This window comes from Sander vitreus, chromosome 19 (genome assembly GCF_031162955.1).
Source record: "Sander vitreus isolate 19-12246 chromosome 19, sanVit1, whole genome shotgun sequence".
Lineage (NCBI taxonomy): Eukaryota > Metazoa > Chordata > Actinopteri > Perciformes > Percidae > Sander > Sander vitreus.
This window is the reverse complement of record NC_135873.1, coordinates 12,196,768-12,216,804: the sequence shown is the minus strand read 5'-3', so window position 1 is coordinate 12,216,804 and position 20,037 is coordinate 12,196,768. Positions and strand designations below refer to the sequence as shown.

Here is a 20,037-nt window from a genome sequence, read left to right as displayed (position 1 = left end):
ACGTTTTTTTTTTTTTTTTTTTATTTAAAATGTTCAATGCCTTATCACGCTGATGTGACAGAGCACGACCCGAACATCATTTCTAAATATCAGGGTGTGTGTGTGTTTTTCTTTGTTCTTTTCTTCCTCTCTCACTTTCACATTCAGTGGATGCGTAACTATTCTTCACACTGCGTATCACTCTATTACTGTGTGACCAAAATAACCATTGGTCTCTGTTCCAGTACCTTCTGTGTGTGATGTTGAATGCGAAAATGTGTGTGCTTGCAACTGTGGAAGCACGAGTGTAGGATCTTGCTTGTATGAATTTGTGCCACCCTGGGGTATCGTTAGCCTGTGTGTGAATCTTCATCAAACTGTGTCTTTTTGCATTCATTTCTGTGTGGGTGGTTGGGTGTACCTGCTTGTCTATATGCACTTGCTGCATTTTATGTGTGTGTGTGGCTCCATGCCTCCTCTGGCATGCCAGTAACAGCTCCCTTAACAACGGGACAGCCCATAGTTATAGTCTGCCTCGTATCCAAGAGCAGATGGCACATACTGATCTAGAGATGTCTCTCTCTCTCTCTCTCTCTCTCTCTCTCTCTCTCTCTCTCTCTCTCTCTCTCTCTCTCTCTCTCTCTCTCTCTCTCTCTCTCTCTCTCTCTCTCTCTCTCTCTCTGACCCTCAAATGATCTGTGCCTGTCTACTCACTTTCCTGCTGGTGTCCATTGAGTAGATGTTGATTAAGGCATTTGCAACTAAGACAGAATGAGAACGTATGAGCCCACAGTCTCTTTAGTGTAAGTGACGCATCCTTTTCACTGGCCAGCAGACAGTGTGTGGTAAAGCATGCAGGTTAGTGTGTGTGATTACTCTTTATTTCCCTCACCAATAGTCGGCTAAGTGTTAACCGGGCCTCCACAGTGGCTCTGTATTTTACAGAGCACCTGTTGCTTACATTGGCCAACATTTCCTTTCTCTGGGTTCCTCTGGCAAAGTGAGAGTGTGTGTGTGGCCAACAGGTACAACACACAGAAATATAATGAATGTAAATAACCTTTTTCTCCATGTATCCCACTCTCACTTCTTAGAACAACAATGTGGATGCCATCCACCCAGGCTACGGTTTCCTCTCCGAGCGGGCAGACTTTGCCCAGGCCTGCGCAGATGCAGGGGTGATGTTCATAGGACCAAGCCCAGAAACGGTCCGCAAGATGGGAGACAAGGTGGAGGCTCGTTCCCTGGCCATCAGTGCAGGTATGGAAGGGGATGAGAAATGGGATGAATAATGTCAGGAATGGTAGATTCAGAGAAAGGAAAGTCATAAGTGGAACACCTGCTATATGTGTCATACACTCAAGGATTATTAGGAATACCGGTTAAATTTCTCGTTAATGCAATTATCTAATCAACCAATCACATGGCAGCTGCTTCAATGCATTTAGGGGTGTGGTCCTGGTCAGACTTAATCTCCCGAACTCCAAAACTGAATGTCAGAATGGAAAAGAGAGGTGATCTAAGCAACTTTGAGTGTGACATGGTTGTTGGTGCCAGACAGGTTGGTCTGAGTATTTCACAATCTGCTCAGTTACTGGGATTTTCGCGCACAACCATTTCTAGGGTTTACAAAGAATGGTCTGAAAAAGGAAAAACATCCAGTATGCGTCAGTCCTGTGGGCGAAAATATCTTGTTGATGCTAGAGGTCAGAGGAGAATGGGCCGACTGATTCAAGCTGACAGAAGATCAACTTTTACTCAAATAACCACTCGTTACAACCGAAGTATGCAGCAAAGCGTTTGTGAAGCCACAACACGAACAACCTTGAGGCAGATGGGCTACACCAGCAGATGACCCCACCGGGTACCACTCATCTCCACTAAAAATAGGAAAATGAGGCTACAATTTGCGCAATCTCACCATAATTGGACAGTTGAAGACTGTAAAAATGTTGCCTGGTCTGATGAGTCTTGATTTCTGTTGAGACATTCAGATGGTAGAGTCAGAATTTGGCGTAAACAGAATGAGAACATGGATCAGTCATGCCTTGTTACCACTGGGCTGGCTGGTGGTGGTGTAATGGTGTGGGGAATGCTATCCTATCAATATGTGCCAACATTTCTAAAGAATGCTTCCAGCACCTTGTTGAATCAATGACACAAAGAATTAAGGCAGTTCTGAAGGTGAAAGGGGGTCAAACACGGTATTAGTATGGTGTTCCTAATAATCCTTTAGGTGAGTGTATTATATTACATCATTTATTTTGTTTTGGTAATATCAAATAATTGTAGCACTGACACCAAGACAAGATGATTGTTTGCATCTTTGTGATGCCTGTGGTATGGTTGGTGATGGTGTTTCTCAAAGTTTACACCAAATTTGCCATGAACTCTGGTGCATCTTGTCATGATGATGACGTATTGCTATAAAGTACAGCGTTCGGAATCTTTCAAGTAAAACCTTTCTCACTTGTGTTTCCTTTCACTCTACCCACCCCTGTCTAGGTGTACCCGTGGTCCCAGGAACAGAATACCCTATCACCTGCCTGCAGGATGCGCAGGTGTTCACCCAGACGTACGGCTTCCCCATCATCTTCAAAGCAGCCTACGGTGGAGGTGGTCGTGGCATGAGGGTGGTCAGAGAGTACGAGGTGAGCCCGTCAGCCACTGCTGAACACGATCACTTCTGTGAGAGCTGTAATTTAACAGCTTGCTCTAACAACATAAATCTCGTCCTGACGTGTGTCCAGCAAAAAGAAAAACAAACACAGCTTGATGGCTGGCCAACCCTAATGACACATTTTGTTTGTCATATTCATTAGTTTTCTGTTTGTTTTGAGTGAAGGTGAAATTTCGTGGAAATTACAACCTGGACATTTATCTCTCCGTCCGCCAATCACCCTGTGTTTTTCATTGTGTGTACTCTGAAATTGCTTCTGTCACTTAGCGAAGCCAGAGTGAGGGTCATTCTCCTGCATCAGTAGAGGCCATTAAGAAAACAATGTCTTTCAATATTGTAGCTGTCCAGGGGCCACTTTTCCAATATGCATCTCAATGTAAAGAGAAATAATATAAATAAGGTTTTCATAAAACCCTTTTGAATGCAAGTTTCCAACATGAGCAATATTTATAAGATAAAATACCCTAACATACAAAATACAAAGCTCTACATAAACAAATATGATTAGGAGATGGGAAGCCGTAGGCAGGTAAAAATCACCATCCTCCTCATCTCCCAACTCTCTGCCATATAACAGACAGCAGTGATGGGCTGTCACAATAGCTGTCACAGTGATGATCACACAACACTGTGATGTAGGCCATCACATAGACTTTCTGGGTCATGTTAATCTAGTAAACAATTTAGTTTTGCTGTTAAATGATGCTAATATGAAGTTAGATTAATCCTATCTAGTCAACATGCCCTTTCTTTCAGTTTTTCATTATCTTATTTTGCCTGTAATAGCTTGTGTGTGTGTGTGTGTGTGTGTATGTATTTGTATTGGTTGTAAAATATGGGGTTTCTGATGAGTCTCTTATAGAAATAATAATTTTCACCTGTGTCGAAGCCTGTGCGACTAGCCACCTTTTAGATCGCAGGCTTGCTCTACTTTTTCACCAGCATCTACATCAAACAAGAACACGAAGGATAAAGGCACACTTTGTCTCCTGTGTATATAGTCCAGAAAACTAAAAACCGACTGTAAGAGGCTAAGTGTGGCGATGGTCTGCATATACAATGCTTCTGTTTGTTTCATCTATGTTGATTATGATATGTGTAGATGAGTTAGATGAGTCCAGTCACTTAAAACACATCTATAAAGCTGTTGAGCATGGACAGCCAGCAGCTGTTCACTCACTGCAAGTGTTGGGAGATGCTTGGGAAAAATTCAGAATGATGTTGAATTTTAACCTCCAAGAAAAACACTCTTAACCTCTGTTGCTTGTTATTGGAAACTGGGCCAAGCAGGTCCAATAATACGGTTTAAACCTGCAATGTTCAATGATAGGTTCATTTGGATTTATTGTGCGTTATTAATGGTAGACTAAAAACAACAGTGTCCACAGAACATCAATACATGAAAAATTGTTTACTTTTCTGTAGTGGATGATTTTTGTCCAAAATATGTGTCTCAAAGGGAAAATGAAGTCCCGACCGTCCATAGACCCCAGGAAGTGGCAAGTTGTCACCCCTTATTATTTGAATCGAGGCCTGGCAGCAACTTTCTGTCTCATGCCAGCAGTAGTGGGGCCACTGGAGGGTGTGTGTGTAGTTGCTGCCCCCCCCCCCCCCAAAACCGTTTCAGCAAGCAGCTGGTTGTTGTCCATTTAGATAGAAGAGGGCACAGATCAGTGGTGAATCAGAGCTGCACAGAGCATTGCCACCTCCTCACCCTTCATGGCTGGTAGCATTTACTGTTATTTCTTCTTTGCTTCGGCTTTTAAAAAAACAAAGAATATCTAAAGTCACAACGAATAAGGCCATGCAAATCATCACTAACTTTCTTTTCCTTCCCAAAATACCAATTCCTTACAAATGGTTATCCTCACTTTCAAATTTAAATATGTGCAAAGTGCAAATTAAGATGCTTCGGTTATTAATTTCCTTTGAACTGTTACCATATTATTGGTAGTGTAGGGTACTGGCTGTGACCTGTGATCCTGATAAATGCATCACATTTGAAACGACTGCTCTATGCCAGCAACAGCAGCTCTACACCCGGACTCACTGATCCACACAAGGAATAGCAGTGTTGTACCGTAGTCATTGAGCCTCACAAGTCCGCAATCCACTGGAACGTATGACCTTTTCTGAGTTGTACTCCAGTCTAATTAGCTGTTGACATTTCTAGTTATTCAGCTGAGTCACAGGGGCCTCAGCTGCTCCAGCTAATATGATGTGAGGAAATTGTAAAGAGGTGTCTTTGCACTGTTGGGACCCCAAGCAACAATGCGTAGGTTGCCTTTTTATTCCATTAAGGCCAGCTCGTTGGTCATTTGTATGCTGAATTAACAAGATATGTAACTATTCTCAACACATTGTAGGATGAGATGTGTATGTTTACTGAAAAGCAAGGCAGAATTAAAGTGCCAGATTTTTGCTCAGAGAATCGCGTGATGTGCTTTCCCAAAGAGTAAAAGTAGAAGAGAACGGCACGTATCAAAGCTCCAGTGGCCAAAGCCGACAGACGGCCTGAACTGATGTGGAAGGAGTACAAATGGAATTCTGCAAACTTTGAGTCTTTCACAAGTCTTTTCTGTCAATTACAAAATAGAGGTGAACCAATGATTTGACAACTTTGTGTGACTTTAAATTCCTTTTTGGGGGAAAGGAACAGAGAAATTAAGATTGCACCGTTGACAGATTGATGTATAGTCTAATGTACGACAAATTTGATCAGAAACAAAGGTTGTGCTTTTCTTGTGTTCGTAGAACTAGAATTAAAATACACAATCGTGATTATGTAATGTATGTGTAAATCACTGAATATCCCTCTGAGTGGCATGAACAGTGCATTGACTGTTTTTTGATACCGTTTTGAGGCCTCCTTACTTGGCAAAATGAAGCCAATCGGCTAACCTTGATTCAGGTTGGGTATAGTTTTTCCTGGTCTGGTAGGTTTGGTACCAAACCCTAACCTTGATGGCACTAAATCTTCACATTGGTATCGTTCATCTGGTCTGATCAGATGTAGGACCTTCCAGGCACTGACATATTAGTTTTTTTTTTTTTTTTTGTAAAGCTTGGTACAATTTCTGGTCAATCTCTTAAATGGATGCTTTCCTTTCATGCCATGTTTTGCGCTGTTTTCCGAGACGCTAGTTTTGCCTCCAAGAGCATCTTTTCTCAAGGCTATAAGATGACGGATGAGGATGGGCTCCAGTAACCTCTCCTGAGGCATGATTGTGACTCACTCTTTCTCCAATAGAGGAGACTGGATGGGCTGGTAGGGCAGGCCGGGCGTCAGACTGACAAATTGTGTCATGACCTCCAGCATGCTCGGTCATGACACGACCGTACATGTACAGTCTTGCTTCCTAAGGGGGTGTAAAGATTTGTGTAAAGGGGGGGAACTAAATACTGCACAACACCACATGTGAATGAAAAGACAATACAATAGATTACAACATAAATAAAAGTTATACTAAATAAAACGGACCTGATGCACAGATGAAATGACATTGAAATATAGTCTGTGCTGCACCAAAACCCTTAAACCATACGCATTCTTTGCTGTGAATATCTTGCCGCTCTAACGCAGACATTGTTTTTCTCGTCTGTCAGGAACTTGAGGAGAATTACCAGCGGGCCTACTCTGAAGCCCTGACGGCTTTCGGCAACGGATCTCTGTTTGTTGAGAAATTTATTGAAAAGCCAAGACACATTGAAGTACAGATCCTCGGTAAGTGCATTTATGACCTCCTTTGTGTTTGCATTGAAAAGTGCGTCCATTTTCTTTTGTTTTCTAGTTTACGTGAATTGATCCAAGTTCATTAAGAAAGCTAGATGCATACAAGCCATTGAACTCGGCAGTATTGCTCAGGGAGAGAGAGAGAAGGCTGAACAATGAGTGAACAAGCTTTATTGGCCAGCAGAGGATTCTCCTCCAGCCGTTCTTTCTTCTCATTATAGTGAACGTTACTCTACCACTACTCACTCAATATTGTAGAACTGACATTCAACACAGACACTTACAGAAAGTCTGTCTGCAGTTTGAACATTATACTGGACAGATACATGTGAATGTGTATTTGTGCGTGCATGTTCCACTGTACTGTAAGTGCTCATGTTATCAGGCTTGCATCATCTGTCTGTGGTTTGGCCCCAATATGTTTGCGTGTTGTCTGTGCATGTTTCAGCATCTACCTTTTTGTAGTTCTCCGTGTGTGTGGTCACTGTGATTAATTACTGTCTTTAGGGTATGCAAGGGATTTTGTGAATTATCGGTTAAAAGCCATGACCAGTATTACCAGGGCACCTCATGTGATTTAGAAATTAACCCCCCACGTCGGTGCAGTGCAATCGCATAGGATACACCGAGCCTGTATTTTACTCAAATCTACTGTAATTGACCCCCTGCATATGATGTCAAGGCTCTGTCAAAACTTTCATTTATGATTGCCAACGCAGCCATTATGACCCCAAATCACAGAGATGTACATTCACACGAGACTGTTATCACACAACCTACAGTCATGTGAACAAATTAGGACACCCATGCTAAAGTTGACTGAAGAGAGGAATAAAAAAATCATCTTTAGGAAATTGATCTTAATACCTTAATTAAAAAATGAGGAAAAATCCAATCTTTAAGGACACCAATTTTCTTTGTGAATGAATAATGTATCGTAAATAAATGTTCTTCCTTAAAATACAGGGGGCATAAATAAGTACACCCCTATGTTAAATTCCCATAGAGGCAGGCAGATGTTTATTTTTAAAGACCATATATTTCATGGATCCAGGATACTATGCATCCTGGTAAAGTTCCCTTGGCCTTTGGAATTAAAATAGCCCCACATCATCACATGCCCTTCACCATACCTATAGATTGGCATGGGGTACTTTCCATAAAATCATCTCCCAATGCAAATCAAACCAGCTATTGGGCTAACTGAAATAAAACCGAACTGAAATGCCGAGAACACAACTTTTTGATAAACAAAATATTTTGTGGGGGCTGTACTTTTTTTTCATTATCGCACATTTCTCTGGACTTCTCGCATATTAAAGTACTTAATTTTAGTAGGCTGTTGAAGGGACCCTTACCGGTGGTGTAGACCCGAATGCTACCAAAACGTAGCCGGCCAATGCCTTGCCCCCCATCTGTCACATGAGATTCACACATCAGCATGTGTCTTTTCATGCTGTATACAGATTAGTTGGTTTAATGTATTAGTTGGTATTATGTATTGTATCATGTGGACGCGCTGACAGTTTTGTTGTCATTATCATTACTTAGAATTCCTCATGGGGGAGACAGAAACTACGCACTATAGCTTTAGGAATACTACTATACTATATTTCTGACACTGAATTAGAATGATCCAAATGATGAGGAGGTCTTTGGTTGCCAAATCTGTAAACCTGCCACCGATAGACATATCTCACAGTAAATTTAGGACTAATGAATGCTTCTTTCACTCCTCCTTTACTCAGATTCAACCAGACTCAACCCACTCCTGTTCTCTTCATACCCCTGATTATCTTGTAATTTTCTGTGTTCATTTAATTTTCCTCTCTCTCTCTAGGCGATAAATATGGTAATGTCATCCACCTCTATGAGAGAGACTGCTCCATTCAGCGGAGACACCAAAAGGTGAAGTCCCCATTTAAAAATTCATCCAACCCCAATTTAATGTTTGTAAACTTCATGGCCTTTCTGCTGTATTACCTAGATTAGCATCAAGTGGATGGTGTTAGTGGGCGGAAACATTTTGTGCATTACATTTTTCAGTGTTCAAAGTTTGAGGGAAACATCTGTATTGAAAGTTAATACACCAAACGTGAGAACTGATACTTTCCGTATTGCTATTTAACAACAACATGGTGAAATATTAACCTAAGTCTGTCGCATCATATGGATACAACTACAAAGATACAATTTGCATTGTTATTTCCAGCATTAGCACAACACTTTGCAATGGTTAGCTTGTTACCTGTGACAAGATATGCTACATTTAACGTCTCTTTCACATTAGCGAGTGACTGACCTATCTGGGTGCGTTTTTGGAGATGCCTGATGAAGTCCGACGTTGTTGATCCGGCATCATTTATCTTGGTGCCACACACCTTGCATGTAGCTGTTAGCTTACTGCCACTGTTTACAAAGTCATTGAAAGCAAAACTAATGACAAAAGGCACAACTCCGGGAGGACTTGGTGTCGCCATCGTCAATGCATTTTTTGATATGTGAGTGCGCACACATAGGCATAGCGCATGCGTTGCACGTTATGGCAAAGGGCAGGGGACATGCAGCCAGTCGTACGTTTCCCCGACGTATATGCGCCAATAAGAGAAAATAGAAATACATGAATGAATTTAGATTTAAAAAGCAATAATTGCATGAAAACGGGTTGTTGACGAGTCTCGAAGCTCGAGTCCAAGTCAAGTCTGAAGTCTTTGCGACTTAAGTGCCTCTCGAGTCCGAGTCTCAGACTCGAGTCCCCATCTCTGGCCGGGCATTAAACAAAGGTCATAAGCAGGAGTCACAATTGCAAGCAACGTGGTCTACAGAATGTATAAAAGGCCGTAGTGTTTTATTTCCCTTTAGGTAACCCTGAGGACCACATGAGAGGGAAAATTGAAATTGTCATCTAGTCACTCAATATAACAATGCTTTCGTCAGAGGAAGCTAATTACCTTGTGTAATATTTCATTACATATTGTCACCTCAAAGCAGTTTCAATCATGCGTGTTTTTTTTTGTTTTTTTATCGCTTTCTTCCGTTCCCTTTTAATCAAATTATAGATGATAATCTACAGGCTCTGTTCATGCCAGTGCTGCTGCTCTTTGATTTTGTGAGACTTAATCTGCCTTTGCCCTTAATCATAGATCTTTTTGAATCTCAGAAACAAGAATAGTTGCTTGTTGAAATGGATTAGGGACGGTTGAGGCGCTGATAGGATTTATTTTTTTTCCCTCTCGCTTTTGTATGTCTTGGAAGCGCAATTCATACTTGGAGAGGTTTTTTTTGGGGGGATAAGATTCGATAAAACTCTTGGGTTCTTGCGATTTCTTAGTTGTTTGAAAAAAATAAAAATAAAAAATCGGTCACGTTGTTTTGAACTGGATTCAATTATTTCTTTTGGATGGGTTGACTTGTTTGATGCAGTGGAATGAAACGGATCAGCCTCCAACATGAACTCCACCCACCCAGCAGCCGTGGCAAGACCAAATGGAAGGCTTCAAATGATTCACTTTATCTGTTTTGCTGAAGCTCAAGTGACACATACTGTATCAAACTGATGGCTACTGCAGGAAAAATGAAAATAAATTATAGTACAGTATTTTACTAAATGTTAGTAGGAAGCTAACTAAGTCTGTGGTACTTTTACTGTTGTGAACTGAGAGACCTTTTGAATACTTTGCTATAGCGAAGTCATCTTTAAAGCTGCACTGCGATGATACTTTTATATGAACAATAGATGAAGTAACTATATGTAATGTGAGAAGCGTCGCTTGTAGTGATGAACCAATACAGAATCATCACCTGTTTCTGCAGGTCGCCTCTACAGGGCAGGTAATCGTCTTCTGATCATTGTTTTGGTTTCATGGCCTGCAACTTTGTCTGACTCACTCACTCACTCTCAACACTGTTTTACCAAAAAAAGCTCTGATAAGCTCACGGCACTCTGCCTACCCAGGACCAAACGGCAGACAGAGCAGGTGAACATAATGGATCATGTTCTGCAATGAAAAAGACTGCACTTAAAAGGTTTTAATCTAACATCCATTAAAGGGATAGTTCAGATTTTTTTTGAAGTGTGGCTTTATGAGAGATTTCCCCATAGTCCGTGTAATACACCTACAGTAGGTGATATATATCCACCTAAAAAAAAAAACGCCCACCTGTAAGAAAGGGCTGTCTGGCGGAAATATAGCATCCTCTAAAACTGATATTGATTTGTTTAGGTGGTTCTATTTTTAGGTGGCTAAAATGTTTAGCTTCTGCCCCCGTCCACAGCAGTACAATGCTTAGCTTCCGTGCCTGTCCTCCTGTCTGCTTCTCCAAACTGTGGGCGTGCCGACCGCCATCTACTGTATACGCTGACTACGGAAAAGTAGTTCATACAACCTCACTTCACTAAAAAATCCAAACTATACCTTCAAATATAAGGGACGTAGGGTAGCATAGCATGGGTTATCAGACTACTTTAACTACTGTGTGTTAACACTGTCTATGCATTTTCAATTAAAATGTTCATGCCGTGGCACATTAATATAATTTCAGGTTTGATTTATCAAAAGCATTAACGTCCAATGTAATTTGGGCATTTCCTGCCTCAGTGTTAGCCTAAATGAATTAAAAACTGACAAAATGTTTTAGCTTTTATGCAGATGCTACCGTAAGTGTCAAAATGAATTAATGACACTGTTTGAGCTGCAGGCTCCGTAGGTGTCAATCCTTTTGAGTTGAAATATGTAAATATCATTTACAGTTTACTGCATTTGTACTCTTATAGTGCTGTGGTCGCGGTGGCATTATCAATAAAATCCTATTGTTTTGAAGGTTGTGGAGATTGCACCTGCTTTCCAACTGGACCCTCATCTGAGAGACCGACTCCACGCTGATGCTGTCAACCTCGCCAAACTGGTACGTTTGTGTCTTTTTGTGTTTTCAGCCACAAAGCTCGTTTGATTCTTGCCGTTTCTTTCCACTTTTTTTATTTCAATGTCATACAGGGATTTCCCCAAGGTTTAGATCAGCTAGACCATTTAATTTCATCAGGGAAAATGCTCCTGTATGAATGGAAAGAAGTTTCAAGAAGGAACCCCTACTTAATCATTAAGCGTAGTAGTAGTACTTTATTGATCCCCAATGGATCCACAATTTACTCTTATTACACACTATACACAGGCCTGAAATACACACACACACATGCTCAGGTCCTTTTGCATGCACTAATGGAGAGATGTCAGAGTGAGTGGGCTGCGACTGCTGAACAGGCGCCCTGAGCGGTTCGGTGCCTTGCTCAAGGGCACCTTGGCAGTGCCCAAGAGGTGAACTTGGACCTCTCCAGCTACCAGTCCACCTCCCGTGTTTTGGTCCGTACAGGGAATTAGTTTTTTCCAACTGCTTACACACACACACAATCTTTTCATGTCACACGATTTTTGAAACCCCTCACTCAAAGTGCAAAACTACACACCGAATCTCCAAAACCATAAGCTGTTTCTCAGCCTTACACTCTTAATTTTCAATTGCATAAAACACTTTAAAAAACACAATTCTTTACCCAAGACACACAAATCTAACAGGAAGTGATTTGCTTTCCTTTTCCAAACACAGCCAATTAAAATGCTACACTTATTTACCAGGGTGCACACATACACTCCTCACATGTGTAAACGCATTATGCTTAACTGAACACTAACAAATCACTGCTTTAGTATAAGCCTATACATAGGTCAAAGGTCAGATTACCTGTTTTGAACGGAGGAGGAGCAGCTCAGGGCCATACTTAGTTTTTTCCAATTGCTAAAACACAATTTTGCAAACTAGGCTGGTTTTATGTAACAGAATTCACAAAACCACACACCCAAACTGCAAAATACCTCATGTATCCTGCAAAATAAAAGCACTGTAACCAAAACTACATATAGCATTACCAAAATCAAACTTTTGCACCAAATGGCACACATTTCATTCACATTACCAGATTTTTGTCTAACCAACTACACACTGTTAGGCATAATGAACAACACTCATCTTTAGTATGCTTTGCCATAATACTAAAATAGTTCAAATTGTAGAAATTCTTCAGATTGTTCACATCTATTTGCAGATACACAAACATGCTGTTGAAACATGTATTTGTTTTATTTTTCACCAAACAAGTCAGTGCAACATATGCACAGCAGATATATTTACGTTGGACTGAACAAAATATGCTCACAAAAACAGTAAACTGAAAAAGAAAATTGCAGAAAAAATGTATAGAAAAAAGAGGCTGTGGTATTTTCATAGTGCTTACTTCCTGATTGACGTGGTAACAATTAACCATTGAGGAGTTTGGCCAGGTGGCACATACATTGGCTACATATATTGGCTGACTTTGTCAGATTGTTGTCTTATGCAGAGAACCGTGTTCAGTGTAAAAAGTGCCATTTTGAAATATGTGTAAAGCAGAAAATGTGTTGAGACTTAAGAGGTTTTGCTCTGTCAGTTTAAATAATTGTGCTATGCATGTCATTTTAGTGCGTTAGCAATTGTAAAAAAAAACCTGTATTCATCATGTGATCAACCACAGATTGACCATGAGAAGCCCATCTTGAGTAGCTTTACAGTGGTGTCCATGCTTCAAACCTACAGAAATGAGAACAGGCATACAACTATCTAATGACTATTTCAGCATTATATATCAATCAGACTTTGTTCCCCCCCCCCCCCACTCGAGAACATTGTAAATGTAGATATAAGCCTATGAAAGACAAAAGAGCTTTAGATTTAGAACAACAGTGTGTACATGGTATATCCAAAAAATTACTATTATGAAAAAAGTGTTTGCCATTTGATGCAAATGCTTCATTTTGAGATGTGTTTATGGTATTTTGAATGCAGTGTTTCATTTTGAAGGAGATGTGAGGCATTTTGTGTGTAGAGTTTTGAAAAAAGTTTTGAAAACGTGTCTAAGCAGTTGGAAAAAAAACAACTGTAAAATAGTGGTAAATATTCATGTGAGTGTGCCATGATAAGGCAGCTTATTCACTAGGAAGAAGTAATTCCTCTCAGTTGTCAAGGCAGGTATGAATTTGCAGTGTTAAACAGTTTTGACCACTTGTTAAATAAGTTGGTAGACTTGAGGGGAAATTGCTCACTGTAACTGAAAAAGCTTTCCTGGCGAGGACGCTCAAGCATTGGGTTGTATTTAGCAAGTCTGAGCAAATTCCCTATGCTATCCATTTTTCTGTCTATAATTGGTTTGCAAAACAACTGGAGTTCGTCCCAGGAATTTTAATGTGCTATCTACCTGTGATTTGAGTGAGGGGGACATTAGTACTGTGCAAAACTGTGAAAATGAAAATGCAATTTGAAAATGGGTGGAAATAGATGTCAACAGACAGTAAATGCAATTCTGGAAATGAGCGTTTGAACAGTTTTTAAGTGCAGTTGTCAAAGCTTATTTTAGGATTTTTGTCACCAAGTGTGCACTCTTTGCCTAGGTACAAAAATGCAAACACATTCCCTGCAAAGTGAAAGCTTGCCTTGTATTTAGCCTTCTAAAATCATTCATATCACAGTTGGTCTGGCTTAAGCGTTGCCGAAAAGTTGGCTCAACTATGACAGCATCACTTAAAAGTCAAGCCTCATCTCTCAGAGGAGATTTCAAGTAATGGCCTTTTCAGGTAATGGCCCAGTTGAGGAATGGATAGAAGTTAAGAGGGAAGAGTGAGAAGAGGAGGATGGAGACAAGGATTGTGATTTGCTACAGAAGTGACCTTGATACTGATGTAGTTAAATGAGAGAGAGAGAGAGAGGGATAGAAACTTTATGCGAGACTCGTGATGTGACCTTGCTTCAGTACTGATTCTTTTTTTTTTTTTTCCTGCAGTAATCAAACCATAGCATCACCCAGCTTCTCCTTACGTGCGTTTTTAAAAGCGGCAGGTTGCACGACTTTTCTCTGCATCATTTCTCTCCATTTGGAGCAGAATAGTGATGTTGCTCTTTAAGTGTGTGGATGCCTGGTACCAATAAGAGTACAGCATGCATGCACGCTCATGCACACACCCGTTTACTATTCTTGAGAGGACCTCGATTGACTCAGTACAAGGACACGTTTCAGCTCTGTCACACAGGCACCACTGCAACGTGCTGTCTGTGTGAGAGCGCTTACTGTTTGCGGGATGATTTTCTCGTGTTTCCAAATGATTTTCGTCAAGCTCTATTTGCTGCCAGATTTCAGGGATTACTTCACATTTCATACATACAAACTTGGCATTATTGCTTTTATAAATAACATATTTAATTTCGTGTCAAGGCTGTGTGCTCAATTTAATTTCGTGTCAAGGCTGTGTGCTCAATCTCCAACTAAAATGTACAAGATGGACAAAAGGGAAGCTCCTTTTTTGCAAATATTAAAATATTTATCACAACTTTTAATGCACACACATAATTAGTAGTTTAGAAAATGATAGTCTACAACAGCCAAGTACCCCATGAACAGCATGACCTTTTTCTGGATGCCGTGCCATCAGTGTCTGATTTAAAAACTGAAACTGAAAAACACTTGAATGCTGTTTCAAATGTTTAGAATCATCACTAAATTCATTCATTATTATTTTAGGAATTATGCATAAGAACGTCTTACCTACTCCCTGCAGTACTCCAAAGTATCCCTACGGGTTCTATTACTCCCATTTGAGAAACGCTGGTCTAAACAATAATGGAAAGACAATAAACAAGGTGCAGGGTCAGTTAAAGCAGGCATAGTGTGTGTTGAAATTACAGGAAGGTATACTTTTTGGTGAAATCGCAGATTATTGCATGAGAGCTCTGCGCTAACGTAAAATCAGTCTCTGTTAGAGCTTTTGGCACTGGAGTCCTCACAAGTATAGTAATACAGACGTGTGTACACACACACACACACACACACACACACACACGCACGAAGGATCAAACCTGCAGCATTTGCAGATGATCACCAGGGGTCTCACTTTCTCCTGGCATCAACTTCCATTTTGTTCTTGTTCCAACCCCCACCACCCCCGCTGTCCTTGCATTTCCCTGCCATGTGTTGTGTCCCCGTAATGAAGGCTTCCACTTCAGAGCTGAACCCAGCTCACTGCAGGTATTGAAACGTGCTCCCTGAGCAACGCTGAGGCTGAACTTTGGTACCTAGTTGGCTATTATTAATGCGTGTGTGCGTTTGTCACTGTGTGTGTGTGTGTTTGTCTGTGTGACAGTGCAAGGCAACATCTATTTTTAATGTGTTGTGGGGTCCTTATAGAATAGAAAATGATGGAGATGGTACTGTGCTTATTCCCTGTACACAAACACACATTAACAGGTACATGTTGTTGTCTCAAATGGCCAGTTTTCCATAGTTTGCTATTCTTGTGAAGACATCCAGACTCCAACTCTTTTAGTGCTGCACTCAAAGGTAGGTGTGCAGTCCCATTTGCAATGTAATTAGAGACTTTTAATCCGCAGCTCATTGGAATGTAATGGCATAGTGTTCTGGACATTAAACTGCTATTGTATCGCGTGTGTGTACACCTGCATGTGCGCACACAGTCTCTCCTGCGTTAGCTTGCATCTACACACCAGATGACACCACAAAAAGTGTAAAACGCATTTTGTGTACACAAAGATTTTTCAAAAAGACACTCACTCACGCATCTACACACATTCCTCCTACTCCTCTCCCTCTCCCCCCCCCCCCCCCCAATGCTATTTCTCGGCTCTTATCTGGTCTTAGTGGCGGCGCCGTATAGTCCTCGCACTCTGTCCCCCTTCATCTCGCCGTCTGTGCATGTCGCCAATCTTCCATTATTGGCAACCTCCATCTGAGTCTTTCAGAGAAACAGCGCAGTCTTTGAACTCACTGCAGGACTGCTGCATTTCCTGATAGAATGTCCTAGAGAACAGTGTTTGCCGGGCAACGCTGACGGCTGAGGAAGTTACTTCAGCTCTTGGTATTATGATATTGTCAAATGACCCTTTTATGCTGTTATGTGTCATCTGCTGCTCAAAACAGCTGATTTTGGATACTCGTTTTGTTTTTCTCTCGCTTCAGCCCTCTGGCTGCCATATCTTTGCTTTGTATTCTTTGTGTCTTCAGGGAAAGCACTATGGCTGACATTTCATTTAACCAACACATGCAATCTCTAGCTGGTCCTGATGAGTTTTATTAATGATGCAGTGATTGGACCACTGATTGGGTGCTTATTGCTTGCTCATTCATCGATGTGCTGCATGTGATAGTTTCTGCTTTTTTAATACCTCTTTGATATCTTTGTTGCTTTGCAGCAGTTAAAGGGGTGTTTTCTGCATCTGCAGTGGGTTGAGAAGGTTGTAATGCACCAGTCTGGAATAGATAGAGCTGCAGGTAGCAGAGGGCCATTGTTTTTGCTTGGTGAACATTTAGTTTTTATGACATGGCATAAATCCCCCTTTCTGAACCATCAACAAGTTACACATGCGGTCTATGAGCCGCATCTTTTTTTTTTTTTTTCAACCAAAATAAATAATGAAAACAAATATATGGTACTGTGATATATATATATATATATATATATATATATATATATATATATATATATATATATATATATATATATATATATATATATATATATATATATATATATATATATATATATATATATATATATATATATATATATATAGCGCGCTGTGACAGAGCTCCAGCAGGCCGGGGTCTGTGAAGGAGGACCGGCCGGGCGGCGAGGCAGCAACCCAGGAAGCACCGGCCGCTGAATTCCGACACAGTCGGACAAAATTTGCAATTAGCCATCAATTTTTGTAAAACGGCCCATATTTGACCTCTACATAGTTGATTTCTGGCATAAAAGTCTCAGAAGTGAATTTAGTGATAAAATAGCAGATGAACGATGTATACAATTTCTGAGATCTGCGCGACCTATTCAGAAGACTACCTGATCTCAGATCAGTGGTGTAGCCTATGTAAATGTTGGGGCGTGACAAAGAGAGACTACAGCCAAATCAGGAGGAGCCACAGAGTTGACGTCTAAACTATTAGCTTCGTTGAGATTTGCCTGTTTTCAGAGGCAGTTTCATATTGTGAGATTTGCAGAGGAAAGGGATGCGTCTAGATTTCTAGGCTAGATGTCAATGGGATTTTGAGGTTCTATGCATGTCCTATTTACCCACCAAACTGTTGTTAGTCAACTATGACAAGGTAAAATCAGTTTTGCATTCCATCACCCCTTGGAGAGAGGGAGGGAGAGAGAGAGACTCTTGAATGTTTGGAGTTTCAGTGATAACGGTGTCAAAGTGTCTGCAGCCTGACATCACCCTTTATTAAAAAATGACGCATGCGAGGTTTTTGTGACCTCAAATGCTGCTTTCCAATGTGTATATCTGTCTTTGATACCATATTGTGTGGTGTTTTAGGCCTCTTGCTTGGTGTCCCTCTGTAAGCTCTGTTTGTGTGTAGACACACATCTGCCAATCCACCAAGGGTGATAACGTGGAATTAGTTCTGCTGTCTATCACCTTGGTGATGGTGAGTGCAGAGATGACACGGCCACACTCAGACGTGTTATGTGACACACACACACACACACACACACACACACACGCTCACACGCTCACAAACTCAGATTGACTCTTGGTCCCTTGAGGTGGTCAGTGTACTGTAAAACATTATTACTACTTACAGACCCATAAACACCCTGCCTGTGTGTGTGTTTTCTCGTTTTTGACTTTAAAACTTGCAGCACTTTTTTCCCTGAAAGCATATTTTAATATTCCATCAGGAAAACCAGCATTTTGAAATGGGCTAGTAGACGAAAAATGTTCCACTCTTTTTCCGAGTGAGCTCATGCATCAGTTTGCTTTTCTCTAATTTATTTATTTATGTTCTGCCTTGCATGTTTTTGTCTTTCTCTATTTATCTTGAATACCATGTTCTTTTTCTTTTTGGGTTCTTCTTTGTACACTGTCCCTCTCCTATTTCATATCCAGTACTTTTAGTATCCTAACAATGGACCTTTTTCGCAGCAGACATTTTGACTTGTCATAGTAGGAAAAGCACAGCTGAAATTGATCACCTTTAACAATGGCTCAATTCCACCAAGTGTCCCAGTAAGCTATTTGTGAGTCAGCATGCACAATACCAGGGCCTCTCCTAAGTGGAATGCAGCCATCATTAATGGTTTTGAATACACCTGTGCTTTTCCTACTATGACATGTCAACATGTCTGCCGTGGAAAAAGGTCTATTTGCCTCTGTCTGCTGTGCTGCTCAACTTATTTGCGCTCATGTGTCACCTATTTCCTCTACACTCTTTTAGTTACATTTAATATAGGAAGGTCAACAATGCCAAAGTAGATATGTCCTTTTGTAGACAAATTAAAAATCTTCATCTCAACTCTAAAATGTTTAAGTGGTGGTGTTGTATGAGGTACTTATCCATAGTCTGTGTATTACCTATAGTAGATGGCCACCGGCACGCCTCCAGTTTGGAAAGCAGGCAAGAGGACAGGCACATACGTAAAGCATATTTTAGCCGCCTTACGCTGCCTTTATCGTTTAGTTTGTCATTTGTTCACCAGCAACTCCCGTGTTTAAAATTTTTTTAATTTTTGCCAAAGGAGTGTGCTGTTTTTGAAAATGGCATGGATGGATATAATGGCTTCAGTTCCCCATTGTAAAGGGCTGTCTGATGAAAAGTTAAAGCAGTGAAAATATGCTAAATACAGTTGGGAGAACAATTATTTGATACACTGCCGATTTTGCAGGTTTTCCCACTCGGAGATTGACCATCATCTTGAACTTCTTCAATTTTCTAATTGCGCCAACAGTTGTTGTCTTCTCACCAAGCTGCTTGCCTATTGTCCTGTAGCCCATCCCAGCCTTGTGCAGGTCTACAATTGTATCCCTGATGTCCTTACACAGCTTTCTGGTCTTGGCCATTTTGGAGAGGTTGGAGTCTGTTTGAGTGTGTGGACGGGTGTCTTTTATACAGGTAACGAGTTCAAACAGGTGCAGTTAATACAGGTGATGAGTGGAGAACAGGAGGGCTTCTTAAAGAAACTAACAGGTCTGTGAGCTGGAATTCTTACTGGTTGGTAGGTGATCAAATACTTATGTCATGCAATAAAATGCAAATTAATTATTTAAAAATCATACAATATGATTTTCTGGATTTTTGTTTTAGATTCCATCTCTCACAGTTGAAGTGTACATATGATACAAATTACAGACCTCTACATGCTTTGTAAGTATGAAAACCTGAAAAATCGGCAGTGTATCAAATACTTGTTCTCCCCACTGTATATATTCTAAATATACACTTAAACAAAATACATTTTGCTGCTGAAAGGTAAAACAATCACTGTATTTCTCAATATAAATCAAAAAATTAGAGGCGTTTTGTGTGTAGAGTGATTTGTGAAGTAAAAGTATATTTACCCCCAATCTTCAACTTGTGAGCCCTCAGAGTTAACTTGACCTCAAGGTTGGGAACTACTACATTAGCGGTAATCGTTGTGTGAACTCTGGGGGTGTGGGTGGGTGGTCCATTATCTGCAGAAAGCAAAAACGGATTCTGCCATGGTGTGTATAATGTAGAGAAGGATGCATAAAGTAGTGCAGAAATCTTGCATGTCAGGGTGACATTGGC

General features: G+C 40.7%; 1 protein-coding gene across 1 annotated transcript in view; it reads left to right on the top strand.

Moving 5' to 3' along the window:
- pcxb (pyruvate carboxylase b) overlaps positions 1-20,037 on the top strand; it is a 312,422-nt gene that overhangs the window by 21,373 nt on the left and 271,012 nt on the right. The window contains exons 5-9 of the mRNA XM_078275766.1: positions 1,074-1,239; positions 2,485-2,630; positions 6,266-6,383; positions 8,233-8,300; positions 11,214-11,297. Coding sequence (XP_078131892.1) covers positions 1,074-1,239; positions 2,485-2,630; positions 6,266-6,383; positions 8,233-8,300; positions 11,214-11,297 — 582 coding nt within the window. The remainder of the gene's footprint in view (positions 1-1,073; positions 1,240-2,484; positions 2,631-6,265; positions 6,384-8,232; positions 8,301-11,213; positions 11,298-20,037) is intronic.